Genomic DNA, 14,609 nt, shown 5'->3' on the forward strand with positions numbered 1-14,609 from the left:
GTGGAGGCTTCGCAAGGGTCTGGCCAGGAGACTCCTCTGTTTTTCTTATGATGTAGTTCTCAGTTTAAGAGCAAGAAAAAAAAAACTCCATCTTCGCAGGCTTGATAAATCTGCACTGAACTTTCTGGAAGGACTTTTTGCTGTGCTGCCGCGGGCCTGCTGATCCATCACAGTCGGCTGTCCTTCCGAACAAAACCGCCGAGAAAATGAACATACAAACCGAAGACGCACGACTTGATTGCTGACAGGATGTTATCGGGGAAAATGTCATCTCTTGCCTGACTCACAAGCTAGCGGTTTGGTGCAGGGAAGCAGCCTCCACGGTCTTAATGAGGAAATCCTACTTCACGACGATCTTTAAATGTGGTCCTTCTGATATTTGTGGGCTTCATTAGCCCCGCAGCCAATCTATGAGACTCGAAATTTGGCGTCGAACCAGCCCACAAGTTTAATTTCTTGAAAATTCCATGTTGATGTTGAATCTGAAGTCGCGCTACGCTAAGCGGAGGGTAAGATTACAGGGGCCTCAGCGGCAGGGAAACTGCTAATGACGCAGGAGGTTCGTTGACTCAGCGTTTACGCAAGTGGGCATAAGGTGAAAAGACAATAGAATGGACTTTCCGTACCTGCAGAGACTCCGAGTTTGTCCGCGAGCAACGTCAACGCGGAGGGGGTGAGATCTGCTTTATCGCCGGTAAGTGTGGCGCTCATCCAGCGCGGAGATCAGATTAGAAGCAGACATCCTACCGTGGCTGCCTGGCCTGTGAGAATAACAGCTCACTCCCTTGCAGTCACCCTCCCGTCGAAGGGAGAAAAATGCAGCCGCCCAGTATCAGTACACACTGCGAGGACATGAGGCGCATGCAAACCGGGCCAACTGGCAGCCCGTCCCTCGCAGCGGAGGCCGTCCGACTCGCCGGGGTGAAGCTCGCCAGCGTTCAGGGGGAGCGGCTGGCGATCGTCGCCCTGTGCCATGTCTTCCGAGAGCCCATTCGTCAGGCCTAATTGTGGCGCTCCAGCGCTAATGGGAACCAAATGGCGATGGAACAAACAGTCGCAGACTGAGCGCCAATATCTGTGACGATGGGAAAATGATTTCATGGGCCCTTGGGTGAGCTCAAAATCAGGGGGATTTCAGCATTTACCTGGAGGGGGGGGGAGGGGGGGACGCGGGAAGGCAAAGAGGGATAAAAAAAAAAACACACTAACAGGAAGACTAAACAGAAAGTCCGGCACTGGTTTTAATGCCGATGCCACACTGACTCCATGGCATCCAACAGACTTACGTGCGCTCTGCCCACGCCCAATCCGCGACCTGAAATCTACGTCCTGTGTAAAGCGGATCCTGTGCACAAACATTTCTCTAATCCAGACTAAGGCAACACGCCTCCTCTGGATCAGTGAAAGCCAAATGCCATGGAGGAGGACGCTTACAAGGCAGCGAAGAGCCAGATTTCCCTGAAATCAACCCCTGAGAATCGTGATCAGGCGTTACATCCAAGTTCAAAAAAAAAAAAGAAGTTCAGAATGACTAAATATTTTCTCATAACTTCTTGAGTAATCTGTTTCATTACATGGGTCAAGGGTCTCAACCCTGCAGTCAGCACACACATGGAGATGAGCTCAGCCTGGAATATGCCTGCACCTCATCCAGTTACAGCATGATGATAACAGCAATGAAACACACTCCCATGCCAAACAATGTCAAAAACGAACATGTCCTTAATTACATGGGTGTGCAGTGAGGCCTCCCACTGGCCGGCACCTCCACTGTACTTCAGCCTTGCATTTCTGACCCCGAAACCTCCCAACATTCACAACCCAGATGTTTGAGAACATCACCTCTCGCTGCCCGCGCTTTTGAAAAACAAACCCCAACAAAGCTGGATGGTTCACTCTCCATACAAGCCAAGTTCGCTTTTAAGCTTTTCGTCCCAACTTATCCAACATGAAACAACTATCTCTGCGATTCACGTTCTGCTCAGTTGTGAATATTTCAGGAACTCTGGGCGTCGTCCTTCTGTTCAAGCACAAACGTGAGCGCAGATTACACTCCAATCCAAGTTTATCCAAGGAATAATATTTTTAGAGCAGTTTCATCTTTATAAAAAGACTTGACACAAATATCCAGCTCACTACTCGAAACAGTAACATGACAAGTGACTTTAAATTAACATCAGAGCTCATTTTTAACTGTAATTTTTGTGGCACTAATGTTATTAAAAACATTTCAAGGCCACATGTGAAGGAGACGTTATGGATCTGCACCTCCTGCTCCTGCCAGGATGAGGCTCAGAGTCAGAGCTCGAAAAAGCCATACTACAGCGGTGCTCGACCCGCATAAACGTCCGCAGATGTGCTGCTTTGGGCCCCTAATCGGATTAAACCCACGTGGGCCCCAAGTTTCGTCACAGCAAGGCTCCAGGGGCCAGCTGAAGCGCTTTCACGGCCTGGGGTGCTACTGAGAGGGTGGGGTACCAGACAGATATTGTGGGAGAACAAGCAAACCCAAAAATGTGGTGGTTTTTAGCCGGGACCGTGTATGACACGATGTAAAAACTCACCATTAGTACAAGCTAGAGCTGCTTTCCCATGAGGCCAAATTTAAAACAGGCTTTTTCAAATTAAAACGATTTCCATCCGAAATTTCTACCACAACAAAACCCACAATCTCCAAAACCTGAATTTCACCAAAAACAGCCGCCACACAAAGGAGTTTCACAATGATCTGTGAGGAAGAAGCTCAGTCTCTGTCAAGGTCACCAGAAAAGCACCCGCGCACCCAAACCCGAGCACGCAAGCACCTGCTTACCTGAGCACCCGCGCATGCGGAACTCGTTAAGCCACCACTGAAGCCCCGTGGGCTGTAATTAGCTTCAGTCTCCATTACGCTCTGCTGTTTCGAACCGGCCTGAGATCTCCCATATTTCATCTCGACAGCTACATGGAGAATAAACATTTTGAACAGTTTGCTGTATTTATGTGTTTACGTCTACAAAAATAGGAGAAAGTCCAGAACATTCCTAGAGACCCAAGACTGCACTGCACAGACGGCGTGTGTGAAACAGCCGCAAATATCTTTACGTTAAGCGGGGCAGATGATGAAGAGCAGTTTGTTGGCAGGTGGCCGTCTGATTCTCCATCCCGTGAACTTTCTGCCTTCCCCAAGAGCCTCCATCTGATCCCATCGATCTCAATAGCAGATTCTTCCACGCGTCGTTGTCTGGGTCGAGCCTTTTTGGGCCACGGTCAGCCCTTCTGCTTTTTCACTTTGCCGCTGCCTGAACTGCACGCGGGTCCGAGGGGCCGGTCCTTACGGGGCCGGAGACCCGCCAGCACGGCAAGTCAAGAGAGCAGGTGGCAGGTGGTCTAGGAGCATCCAGCGCATCTGGGAGGAACACGTCTGACTTGAGCGCTGTTGAACATTCATTTTGTTTGTGGCTTCAAACCCTCCCTCATGGAATCACTACCATGCGTGAAGTGACAGTGTTTACCACCAAACTACACATTTGCGTGGGCCGCCTGAAATAAGCATACATGTAGAAATATGTGCAGCCCCCCCCATCGGCAACAATCAGTCACTACACTAGAGGGAGTGGGGGCCCCAGACACAATAACGCATGCATGCGCACACAGTGATGCGCCGAGGCCCTCGGATACCTCCCTCATCAGCTGCCGATCCAGCTGATGCTAACAATGCTAACAAAACACGAGCTACGGAAGGCAACAGCCCTTCCATTGGCTGCGCGGGTTGCACTCACTAGCCAATAGCAACACACAGAGCGTGAGGCCATCACGTGAATTACAAACATAGTCAAGGTGCCTGGCTGTATACTGGTCCGAATATTTACACGCAGGACACGACGGTAAAGCATCGTAATGCATTTAGCAGTGCCGTACACAAGCGGTTCATTTAAAAGCCCTGGCAAAAAATGACTGCCGGGCCACGGGCTCATTTCCTCACGTCATCCTTCACGAAATTCACCCAGACTTGATTCCATGCAAGAAAAACAAGAATTAACGCAACATACAGTTGCCCTTTAATGAAGGGCCATTTGGGTCCAATTCCGCTAATCTTGTTTAGTAATTCGGCTGGCATTAGGGACGGTAAGAAAAGGACGTGCGAGCGCGTTTATACCCTCAGAAGGGCCTGCGTGGCCCATCAGGCTCGCACGCAGGAAAATAAAAATCCTTTCAGTGAAAAATAAAATTCAATAAAAAAATAAAGCCCTTTTAGTGGCGTGCTGTGCGTCAAATCACATAAACAGCAGAAGAAAGGACAGGCCTAGTGCCGCATTTCCCTTCATACAATTAACGTCGCCATCTGCAAGCGTTTTGCTACAATCTGCCTGCCAAGCTGCTGCAGATTTTTTTTTTTTTTTTTTGGGGGGGGGGGGGGGGGGGGGTACAATCCCTCATTTTCAAAGTCACATGTGCTTTGATTCAGGACTGGCATGGCTGAAGTCTGCCGCCACTATTGAAAGGCAGACAAAGACAACTAAAGATGTTACGAAATCGCCAAACACCCTCCTCCCACCGAACGTCCAATCAGAGGCGTGGGTACGAGATGGACAGGAAGAGCATGAACAAGCGTGCCGAACATGGACGAGGGGGCACGGCGGGACAGCCCGTGCGAGGACAGCGGCGTGCCAAGCCTGAAACAGGGAAGCAGCCCACTTTCATATAAAAGTCAATATCATCATATAAAAAGCAGTATCATCACTCATTAAAAAATTTTTACATCAGTAATATTTCAGGTTCTAAGTACATTTATGCTTTTGTTTTAGTAACAGACGGAGATATTTTTTTGATGAAGCAGTCAGACAGTCTTTGGAGTAACTGGGAGTTAAGGGCTTCGCTCGGGGGCTCAACAATGAAATCACTCTGCCAACATGGGGATTCAAACTCATGACCTTCTGATCACAGACACACCGTCCCCAAGACTGAGGGCAGTTGCACATAATTAGTCATTTAAAAGCATTTTGACTGATTACACCTCCTAGCTGTGTACAGGCACCTTGACAACAGTCTCCGCCCATCAGCCGACTGGAAGTGATGCTCCCACAACAGACATGTGACCACGGGGGGCTTCGGCTCTCCCCGCCACACGGAGCCAGGTGGCCCTGCTCAGACTGTAACAGCTGTCCAGTGCTGGATCCGGTCATAAATTCCACGGCTGCTCCAAACTCCCTTGTACTGAATTTGAAAAACATTAAAAACTTACAAAATTGGCAAAGCATCCACTGTTTCAAGTGAGTCTGCATTAAACACATACTTTGAAAATATTCCGTAACCATCATGAAAGAACGGCCCCCTTCACGGGAAAACTCATTCACTGGTGTGTTACTTTACTCGCTGACCCACCTTAGGGTTTCCCCAAATGCAGCATCATTTAAAAACGCCATGGATGATGTCACATGACCTAAATCTTGTACAGTGGTTCACACTCACATGTAATTCTGCGGCTACACACACAAGGCAGTACCACCCCTCGTAAGAACCCATGCTTTTATTTACATTAAATACAACATGACATAAGAAACAGGTAAAACAGTCGATCTAAAAACTAGCTTAAATCAAAGTTGATTTAAATCAGGAGTTATGGTCCTATTAAAAGGGCATGAAAAGGCGCACAAAGATTAAAACAATGGGGGGAAACGCCACACGGGGCCTCCTGTCACACGCTGACGACGTCGGGGCTGGATTCAGAGCCGGTTGCCCCAGGCTCAGGTAACGGGCTACATGAAGGACCATAGCACTGCCAACGACCTTCTCGCTTGGAGGGACGGGAGACGATTTCAGAAGGAAAGCCCTCGTTCTGGCCTCACTGAAACTCCAGAAGGTCTTCGAAGAGAGGGTGGCGGAGAGCTGCGGACGCCGATATCCGCGTGGCGGGATTCAGGTCCAGTAGCTTGTCCAGGAGGTCATATGCTGAGTCCGGCACGCGGTCCCACCCCTTTCCGTGCGCCATGGGCCCGGCGTCGGACGAGGACTCCTCGGCCAGCAAATGGCACCGTTTGGGAGGGGTCGTGGGCACGCCGAGGTCTCTCTCCGTGTCCCCGCAGGGTCGTGTCCCCCGCAGCTTCTCGCAGAGCAGTCGGAGATCCTGGGCAGGCAGCTCGCGGCTGCACAGGACGGATTTGCCTATGTGAGGAAGAAGCCCACCCCCCCCCCCCAGGCTGGGTTACACCTTTGCTCCGGATTAAACACACCCCTCCCTCATCGGAACGTGGGTCAGGAGGGGAAAGGGCCACAAGCTTATCGCACAGCAGACAGCCATGGGCCTGCCAGACCGGGGTCTCTTACCAGCAGTGCCCCCGAAAAGCCAGAGGTGATTTTATATTCCCGTTTAGACCAGGTCTGAAAAACACCCCCCCCCGAACCAGGCACCGCATTCATCCGGGTGCGTGTTTACGAAAGAATCACGGATCCTTATTTAGGAATCGCAAGCATACTGAGGCGGGAGTGGGGAGGGGGGCAGAAGCCAAAGGCCACATACCAAACTTGCTGGCGGCCTGCATGGTCTCCCGGGACCCGCGGACGGTCATGATCTGAGCCAAGGCCACCAGGTCATCGCTGGCTTTGAAGAACGGGGTAGCGGCGACTGAGCAGCGACAGCAGGATCACGCCTGCCGACCACATGTCGATCGCTGGCAGGAAGGAGAGCGGCAGCGGATTGTCAATGCATCATGTGACCCTCCGCACCGAAAACACTCATTGGCCAAAGCTGCGACCATGACGGGCCACATGAGAAGCCCAAGAGTGAGGAGCTTCTCCCCTCCCAGAAATCAGTGCTGTTAGCATCTCCTGCAGCTCTGGTATGCAGGGCGGGGGGGGGCACTCTGCATCTTTTCCTGACAAAACCAGAAAACATGGAAGTACGTGGAAACACTAAACAATACCAGCCCCAAAATAACAGGGTAGCAGAGGAAACTATAGCACAGAAAAATGGAGCATGAGCCAAGGAATTTGGTGTAAATAAAGACCTAGATTATAGAAGCTACACACACACACACACACACACACACACACACACACACACACACACACACACACACACACACACACACACAGTTTGTCTTTGTTGGGATGTCCATTCATTTCTATGGGAAAAACCCTAATCCTAAGACCATAAAAAATGTCCTGACCAGCAGAAAACAACAGGTTTTTAATCACACTGTGGGGGCATTTGGTCCCCACAATGTAAAATCTACATAACCGACAGACATGCACACAGATGAGCGAACGTCAGAGTAACTAAAGGGGAACTGACCGCACAGAGCGAGAGGCAGCGTGGGGGCCCCAGTGAAAAGGGGTCCTGTTCATCCTCCTCAAGCTCCCAGAGATCTAACTAAATTATTCACACAGGATCATAAATGAAACACCCCCCACCCCGATCAATAAACTCTGTGCGCGGTGAGCCAACCAGCCTGCTTCTTTTTAACAGCGTCGTTACACTGGCCACATTAGAAAAACCCACAAGCGGGTTCCTGGGGGGCAGCTGCCTGATGGGCCAGTAACGGGACACAGCTCGGGGGGGGCGGTGTGCAGAACGGATCTGATACAGGATACCCAGTCCTACCCAGCATGCGTGTGGTGGGTCACACACACGGCCAGTGAAAGGCTGTTCTGACACAAGTGTGTCACAGCCCCCTCCACCCTCCCTGCCCCAAACAGCAACTCAGATTCATGCTGCCCTGCTTTGGCGGGCTGGACCGCCACCATGCGGAGAGGCTAGCCCCATCCCTTCCTGTCGGACATGGTCCACAGCGTCCATTAGCTTCCAGTGAGTGAAACTGGACCAGGCTTCTGCATGGTCCAGTTTCAGAGAGGAGATCAGGGCCGAGCACACACCGAGGCACTGCCATTCCAGGTACTATCCCATTAATACAGTGTCACCTCCAGTGTGGCGCCTCACGTGTGTCCGACAGAGGCGACGCACTGTGAGGACGCAGCAACTGAAAGACAGCGGCTCAGCAGGCCCACACCGGCTCGCAGGTCACCAGCTCCTCTGAGACGGACGCTCCGCAGGAAACAGAGACAGAACTCCAGAAAGGGAGCGCAGCGAAAGCAGGGGAAGGGGAATCTATTGCAGCAAAACAGGAAATGATCTCACTGCATTACAATCTGCAGGAAAATAAATTCCATATGTCACGCAGAGCCGGGGATGCGGGAGATGCCGATCTCAAAAACTGGAGACAAAAGCTCACGGGCTGCACACACACGCAGGAAGCTGGCAGAGGGGAGACGCACGTGCAGGTGGGGGCACTGGCAAGCTGCGGGCCGAGGGTGCTGTACCTGTTCCTTGATTGGGACACTTGGTGAGGACTTCGGGGGCTCGGAATCCCGGCGTTCCCGCCCTGGGGGCCACCTGTTGTTTTCTGGGGGAGAGGAGGAAGGAAACAGGAGCATCAGGACATGAGGGGGCACATGTATGTATGTATGTATGTATGTGTGTGTGTGTGTGTGTGTGTCTCTCTCTCTCTCTAAAGGTGTTCACAGGGCAGAGCTACGAAAGGACATGAAATAACCTCACTAAAAATGACTCAACACCAGGCTGCACAAAACGACTTCTGAGAAACGTTGGTTTTGGTTTGGTCTGTGTAATCAGAACCTCTCAGGGACTGTTATAATAAACCAAAAATAATATGAAACAAAGGCACAAATTATACAGAGGAACCTGGACTGGCTGCCCAGAATAATTTAATAGCAAAGTCTGAAAGGAGGGCTTTGGCGTCTTCCCCAGCGTGTCGGGTTACGGGCCCGAAAGAGCCAGGTAGGCGCGGGGGTGACGATGTGAGGGTCTCCATGACGACACACATCTGCACGTAGACGCTTCGCCTGCAATTCCGCCAGCCGCAGCTTGGGGGGGATGGGGGGGGTCTACCTGCCAGATGCCGTGAGAAGTGTCTGCTTTTTTGCAGCTACTCTGCAAGCTGATCTGCTTCGGAACGTGAGCGAGAACTAAATTAAAGCGAGTGGATGGGAGCCAGGGGGCCGCCGGCACTCAGCGAGAAACTCCAGAACATTTATGGTGAGCGCCGTGGCTGCCGTTACCGTAAATCACTGTGGGGCGTTACGGCGATCAGGTCACGCGAGCTCGCCACGCGTACCTGGACAGGCAGACGTTGCACACCCGGTCCGTCATGTAGCAGTCGCAGGTCAAGCCCGGCCCAAGGCTGGTTCGGGGCCTCTGGCTGCCCACCGGCGCCCTCCCTGGCATGGCCCGGCGCTTCGACACGACCAGCTTCCTTGCCGGCACGCTCTCCATCTTGGGGGCTTTCGCCAGCTGCTCGGACAGACGAACGAAGAGGCTTATATGACAGGTGACCCGCTAGGTCCTCTCGTTCTTTACCGTCAAACAAACGGTGGAGACGTCACGCCTTATCTCCCAAAAAGGCAGTACTGGAGGATGGTTGTGTGAGATATGGGGTGGTGCTGTCTATCCCACAATCCCCCACTCCACCCACCAACATTAACACTAATCAGTATGACTACGGCCTATCAGAAACGGGACATCCTTCAGAGTAAGCGAGCCGGGGCTTTCGTGGGGTAACAACGGCGTCCACGCTACGCAGTGCCGACTGCCCTCCCCCTGACCCGCGGCTGGGATCATCTGCATGTTTACAGCACAGTTCCAATGACCTTCTACCAAACAAAAAAATCCTTACATGACTGCGAAACAGCAATTCCTGGGAGCCTAACACGTCTGTCATTACCCTGCTTAGTGACCGGCATTAATTACTAAAGTCATAACGGAGAGGTCACATCTTAAACAGTTTCTCTCGGTCACGCATGGTCAGGTAAGACTTTAGAAAAGCCAGCTTCACCTCAAAGTGCACCGAGCGTTTCAGACGGGTGCAGGGTGAGAGCAGGAAGCCACAAGTCTGGTTACCTTGATGATGGCACCCTCACACTGGTTGAGGCTGTTGAGGTTCCTCTCCCCAAACACAGAGCGCTGGGCCGGGCCTGCCACGACATCCTGGGGGGGGGGGGGGAAGAGTCAGGGCTCCGTCACGCACGAAAGCCACGCGTGCTGAGATACACAGCATAATGCAGGCACGTTCATGCAGTGTGCGAGTCCCTTAGCATCCCTGCCATGCATTTCTACAGGCCACCCAGCACACAGGGCAGAACCCTCACTCCCTCCACACCAAAACCCCTATTACACACATCTGTCTGGTAATGGGACCTCACAGGCATTTCATATTTCAACGCCACAGCTCTGTACGGATAACGCAACCCACCCCCCCCCACCCCATACAGAAAAGACACCAGAGCAGGTGCTTATAAATCACCCCCCCCCCTCCCCGCACTGGAGCCACAGTGGGGTAATAAACACCTCACAGAGTGACGTGCCATGTGGATCTGGCGAGACGGGCAGGTTTTACACATACATCTAAATATATAAATGTGCCGGTGCCAGAGGCTGAAGCGAGCTTGCAGTCTTCCACAGGGAGACTCGCACGGGATCTATATATCAACAACCTGTGCGAGGCGAGGCCACGCTAAACAAATGGCTGATTCTTTGGATGCAGCTCCCCCTACTGGCCAGAAGTTAGAACACCCCGTATAACCCCTAAAAGCTATTCAGCATACAGGACAAACCTTAAGGATTATCGATTAATTGCCTCAGTGAAAGTCAGCTTCTGGGGGTCCATTTAGGTTTGCGAATTAATCCGTTCACAGGGCAGCAGGTGATTTTAAACACTGAGAGGGAACCTGAAGCAGTACCTTGCTGCGTTTAGCCTGAGTAAGAGGCAGAGACCTTCTGGCAGCAGGTACCAGGGAGTGCTGCGATGCCGGTCCCGGGGTGGCGGACGCACTCTGGGCCGCCCGCTCCGCTGAGGGCCCTGGGGGTCTCTCCTGGTGACTCTTCAGCTTGACCACCTTGAGCAGCTCGATCTGCGTGTCTGGTGTGCCCTGCGCCAGCCCGAAATCCACCAGAGCGTACCTGGAACAACAAGAGGCGTTTACATCGAGCTCGGTCGAAAGGCCGACACTGGGCATCTGTTCGGCTCGCACAGCTGGGAGCCCCACTTCACTCCAGGGAACTGACAAGGCCACTCCTGCGAGCAGAGCCAAGGAACTCATACCACTCACAGCACATGGTGCCCTGTGGACACGAGATCACTGGGAACTTTAAGAGCACCAGCAAAGCGTGAGCATATGGTCCTTAAAAGGAAGGAGGCTCTTTCCTGCTTGCAAAGACGACCCAAATGGAAGTTTCATGCCAGTTTAAGAAAGGGTGTTTTCTGGGATTAACTAGAATCATCCGGCTTTAACAGCACACTGACATCCACGCGAGATGAGGGGAGGAATCAATTTCGGCTGAACTGAAATGCGGGGCATATCTGAGACATACGAAGCAGATTCCTCCACAAGAACCCAAAGCTTTCCACGGCCCACATGGCGTGAAAAGTGCTTAGAGCAGAACCCCTCGCTCATTGGAGAACGCCAGTCCGAGGATCATGGAGGATGATCTCCTCCAGGCCCGGACTTCCCTAGGGCAAGTTTCAGCCCCACAACCCATGGGCTTCACCAGAACTAACATTATGTTTCATATCTACCGTTTATTTATTCCTATGACGACATAGCTTACACTCGCAGGCCGGGTCAGGCTTAGACATGACGCAGACAGTGATTACAGAGGGGCAAGCAGGTGGCCTGCTGTGGACAGATGTGCACAGACCCTCCCTAAAACAAATATTTAGAGCAAGTCAGAGGTCACTAAACAGGACGTCATTAATGGAGCACGGCCTGACAGCATGCGGTTTGAGAAGATATGAGGATGGACTACATTCCCGTTCCCTGGAAGGCACTGGAACCTGGCGACGATACACACCTCCTGTGCAGCCGGTCATACAGGAAGTTGCTCGGCTTGATGTCGCGGTGGATGATTCCAAAATGATGAATGTGCGCTAGGGCTTTGAGCAAGTGGAACATGTACTGTCGCACCTCTTCGAAGCTTAGGGAACCCAAGACGTCCTGACGAAGGAACCAGACAGCAGCACCATGTCAGGGCCCGTTATCCATTTGAGAGAGCAGCACATGTGGTCCAGGCCCTCCTGTACCGCGGTACACTCACCACAAAAGGCTGATGCTCCATGTATGGCATGACGACGACCACATGGTCATCCTTCCTGTAGCAGTACATCACCCCCATGACGTTCTCCTTCCCACTGCAGCAAACACCAAACAAGCATCATCAACCACCCCATACAGATGACAGCCCCTCTCTTCGTTTAACCTGATGCTGATTAGCGTGACCTGATTTGAGCTTGTTAAAAATAAGACGTGGGCAGGCTTTTTCGGAAGACAACGTGTTCCGGCCACTGTCGTCCTTAATGTTTAGGTAGCTCAAAAACCCGGAGAATTCTATAAACATTAATAAGACGGCTCTTGAACAGGAGTCGGCTCAAAGGCGTTAGACTGAGACATGAAGAAGAAAAAAACCGATTATGACGATTTTCCAATTATAATTATCAATTTCACCCAGGCAGCCGTGTTCACTGTAAGCGGTAAAGTAAAATGTGGCAATAAATTATATAAATATGATTATATGCAATAAATTATATTTCCTGCTCGGAATTTTCCAGACTAAACTAGCTACGGATTTGCATACGGCCTGATGAGGCACCTGCTTTCATTCATATGGAGTGTTTTGTTGTTAGTTCACACTTTTTGTTTACAAAGGTCCTAACCGGCAGTTTTGCCCGTTTTCCCTGTCTGAGCCTAATGTTCAACGTTTTAACGGTGATTTTCTTTACAGTGACTTCATAATCAATTTTATCTTGTGTTTTTGGTTGTTCTGTTGATTTATTTTGGATATTAAAAATGTCTTCCAATCCCAGTGTTAAATGTTCTTTAGAAATTAAAGTTTATTGATCGTTGAAAGGGTGTACCTGCATTGATATGCCATTATCAGTACAGCAGTTGAAAATGGTCCCACAAAGACAATATTATTATTTATTGCAATAATTCCTGAGACAATTTATCGTCCAGCAAAATGTATTGTGACAGGCCTACACATACTATTTCTGTTCTGCGGCAAAAGGATTGAAAGCTGCTTCTAATGTGGTGCTGGCTTGCATGTTAAATTTAAGCCAAGAATGGCTGGATATTCTGGGGGGGGGGGCTTCTGCAATGTAATTCGATCAGATTTTCATTTTAAACATTTTGGCTGCATATACAATAAACTTATGAGCAAAGGGGTAAGGGGGTGGTGCAGAGGGACCAGCCCAGCACTGAATGAGGTGATGACCTCATCCAAGCTTTCATGTAATTACCGTAAATAGTGTAAAACAGGATATTTGTGCATTGGGGCGCAGGCCGACTCACCCAGCAACCGTTAGGCACTGCAGCTCTGCGGCGATGCGAAGTGGGTGGCTAGTGGGAATCAGGTGCTTGAGAGCAAACTTCTCCCTGACCCCAGTCTTCATCTGGGCCTCTGCCAGGTACACAGAGCTGAAGGTACCTGGTAATAAGGAACCACATCTGAAAGCCTGACGGAGCATGCGGTAAAAGATGAGCTGTGAAGCCAGCCCTCGTCAGAATCCAGCCTGAGGCCATCAAGGGCGTCCTACCCTCTCCAATCTTGTCGATGATGTGAAACACTTTGGTGAGCTGGGGTACGGCTTCGTACAGCTGCTCGATATCCATCTTCACCTCAGCTGTGATGAAGCAGCACAGTCTCCATTCAGACACAAACCTGGAATCCCCTTCCTCATAAAGTTAATTTTAGCAAAGAAAACAATTTTTACATCCCCCACTATTTAGTAAATACTTGAAAGTGAGCCCCCACCTCCTCTACATATTGGATATCATAAAGTGACCCCTCCGGTATATAATGGATTTTTGAAAGCGGCCCGCCTACTCCTGTACATCGTACATACTGAATATCAGAAAGTGACCCCCCCGTACATACTGGATATTTTGCCTTTCCCGTTTCTCTCCACCGCATGCTGGCTCTCCAGCCCCCCAGGCTCCCCACATGTCCGGTCAGTCTCCATTTCCTCCATCTGGCCGGAACAACAGAAAAGGCGGGCGGAGGGCCTGATAAGAACAGGCAGCTGCGTGTCAGAGAAAATGGTGCCGCTTAATAGCAGGTTGACAAACAGGAGGGAAACGGAACAGAAGACCGCCTGTTGATGTCCGGATGCCGATCAGAGTGCGGCACCCGGGGAGATGAGCAGCACTACAGCGCCGAGTGCTACGACAGTAACCAGATGGAGGCAGAAAGCCAGTCCGGGCGCTCATGCAGCCCGGTTAGCGGTTAGCCGAACTAAGGGATAAAAGCGAAGCCCACAACCAGCAACTTCCGAAACACGGCACATAAACTATTCGCTTTCTTTGCTGCAGCTTTTTAAATCTGCCTGTAAATTAAGCGACATGCACCTATTTCGCTGGAGGATTTAAAGTTACAGACAAGGCGGCCATCGCTCAAAAACACTCTCCGTACGCCACCACTCCGTGTCATACTTTTATTTTACTCACTTTTATCGTGCACTTTGCCAGTAAGCTTAAGGTCTAAACTAAAATATTTTGATAAATCTAAAAATAATATAATAAAAGATGCCGTAGTAACTTACTGGTTAACTTCTGCCAAC

The 14,609-nt window shown here is 50.8% G+C and overlaps 1 protein-coding gene across 1 annotated transcript; it reads right to left on the reverse strand.

Moving 5' to 3' along the window:
• Positions 1 to 5,491: 5,491 nt before the first annotated feature.
• Positions 5,492 to 14,596, reverse strand: cdc7 (cell division cycle 7 homolog (S. cerevisiae)). Its single transcript, XM_048989722.1, is given in 13 exon segments — positions 5,492 to 6,144; positions 6,500 to 6,593; positions 6,595 to 6,650; positions 8,299 to 8,381; positions 9,114 to 9,289; positions 9,896 to 9,982; positions 10,735 to 10,954; positions 11,846 to 11,988; positions 12,089 to 12,182; positions 13,342 to 13,477; positions 13,587 to 13,673; positions 13,928 to 14,021; positions 14,497 to 14,596. Coding segments are annotated over 12 exon segments (1,590 nt in total). The 5' UTR covers positions 14,497 to 14,596; the 3' UTR covers positions 5,492 to 5,824.
• Positions 14,597 to 14,609: the final 13 nt, after the last annotated feature.

Source organism: Brienomyrus brachyistius, chromosome 21 (genome assembly GCF_023856365.1).
Source record: "Brienomyrus brachyistius isolate T26 chromosome 21, BBRACH_0.4, whole genome shotgun sequence".
Lineage (NCBI taxonomy): Eukaryota > Metazoa > Chordata > Actinopteri > Osteoglossiformes > Mormyridae > Brienomyrus > Brienomyrus brachyistius.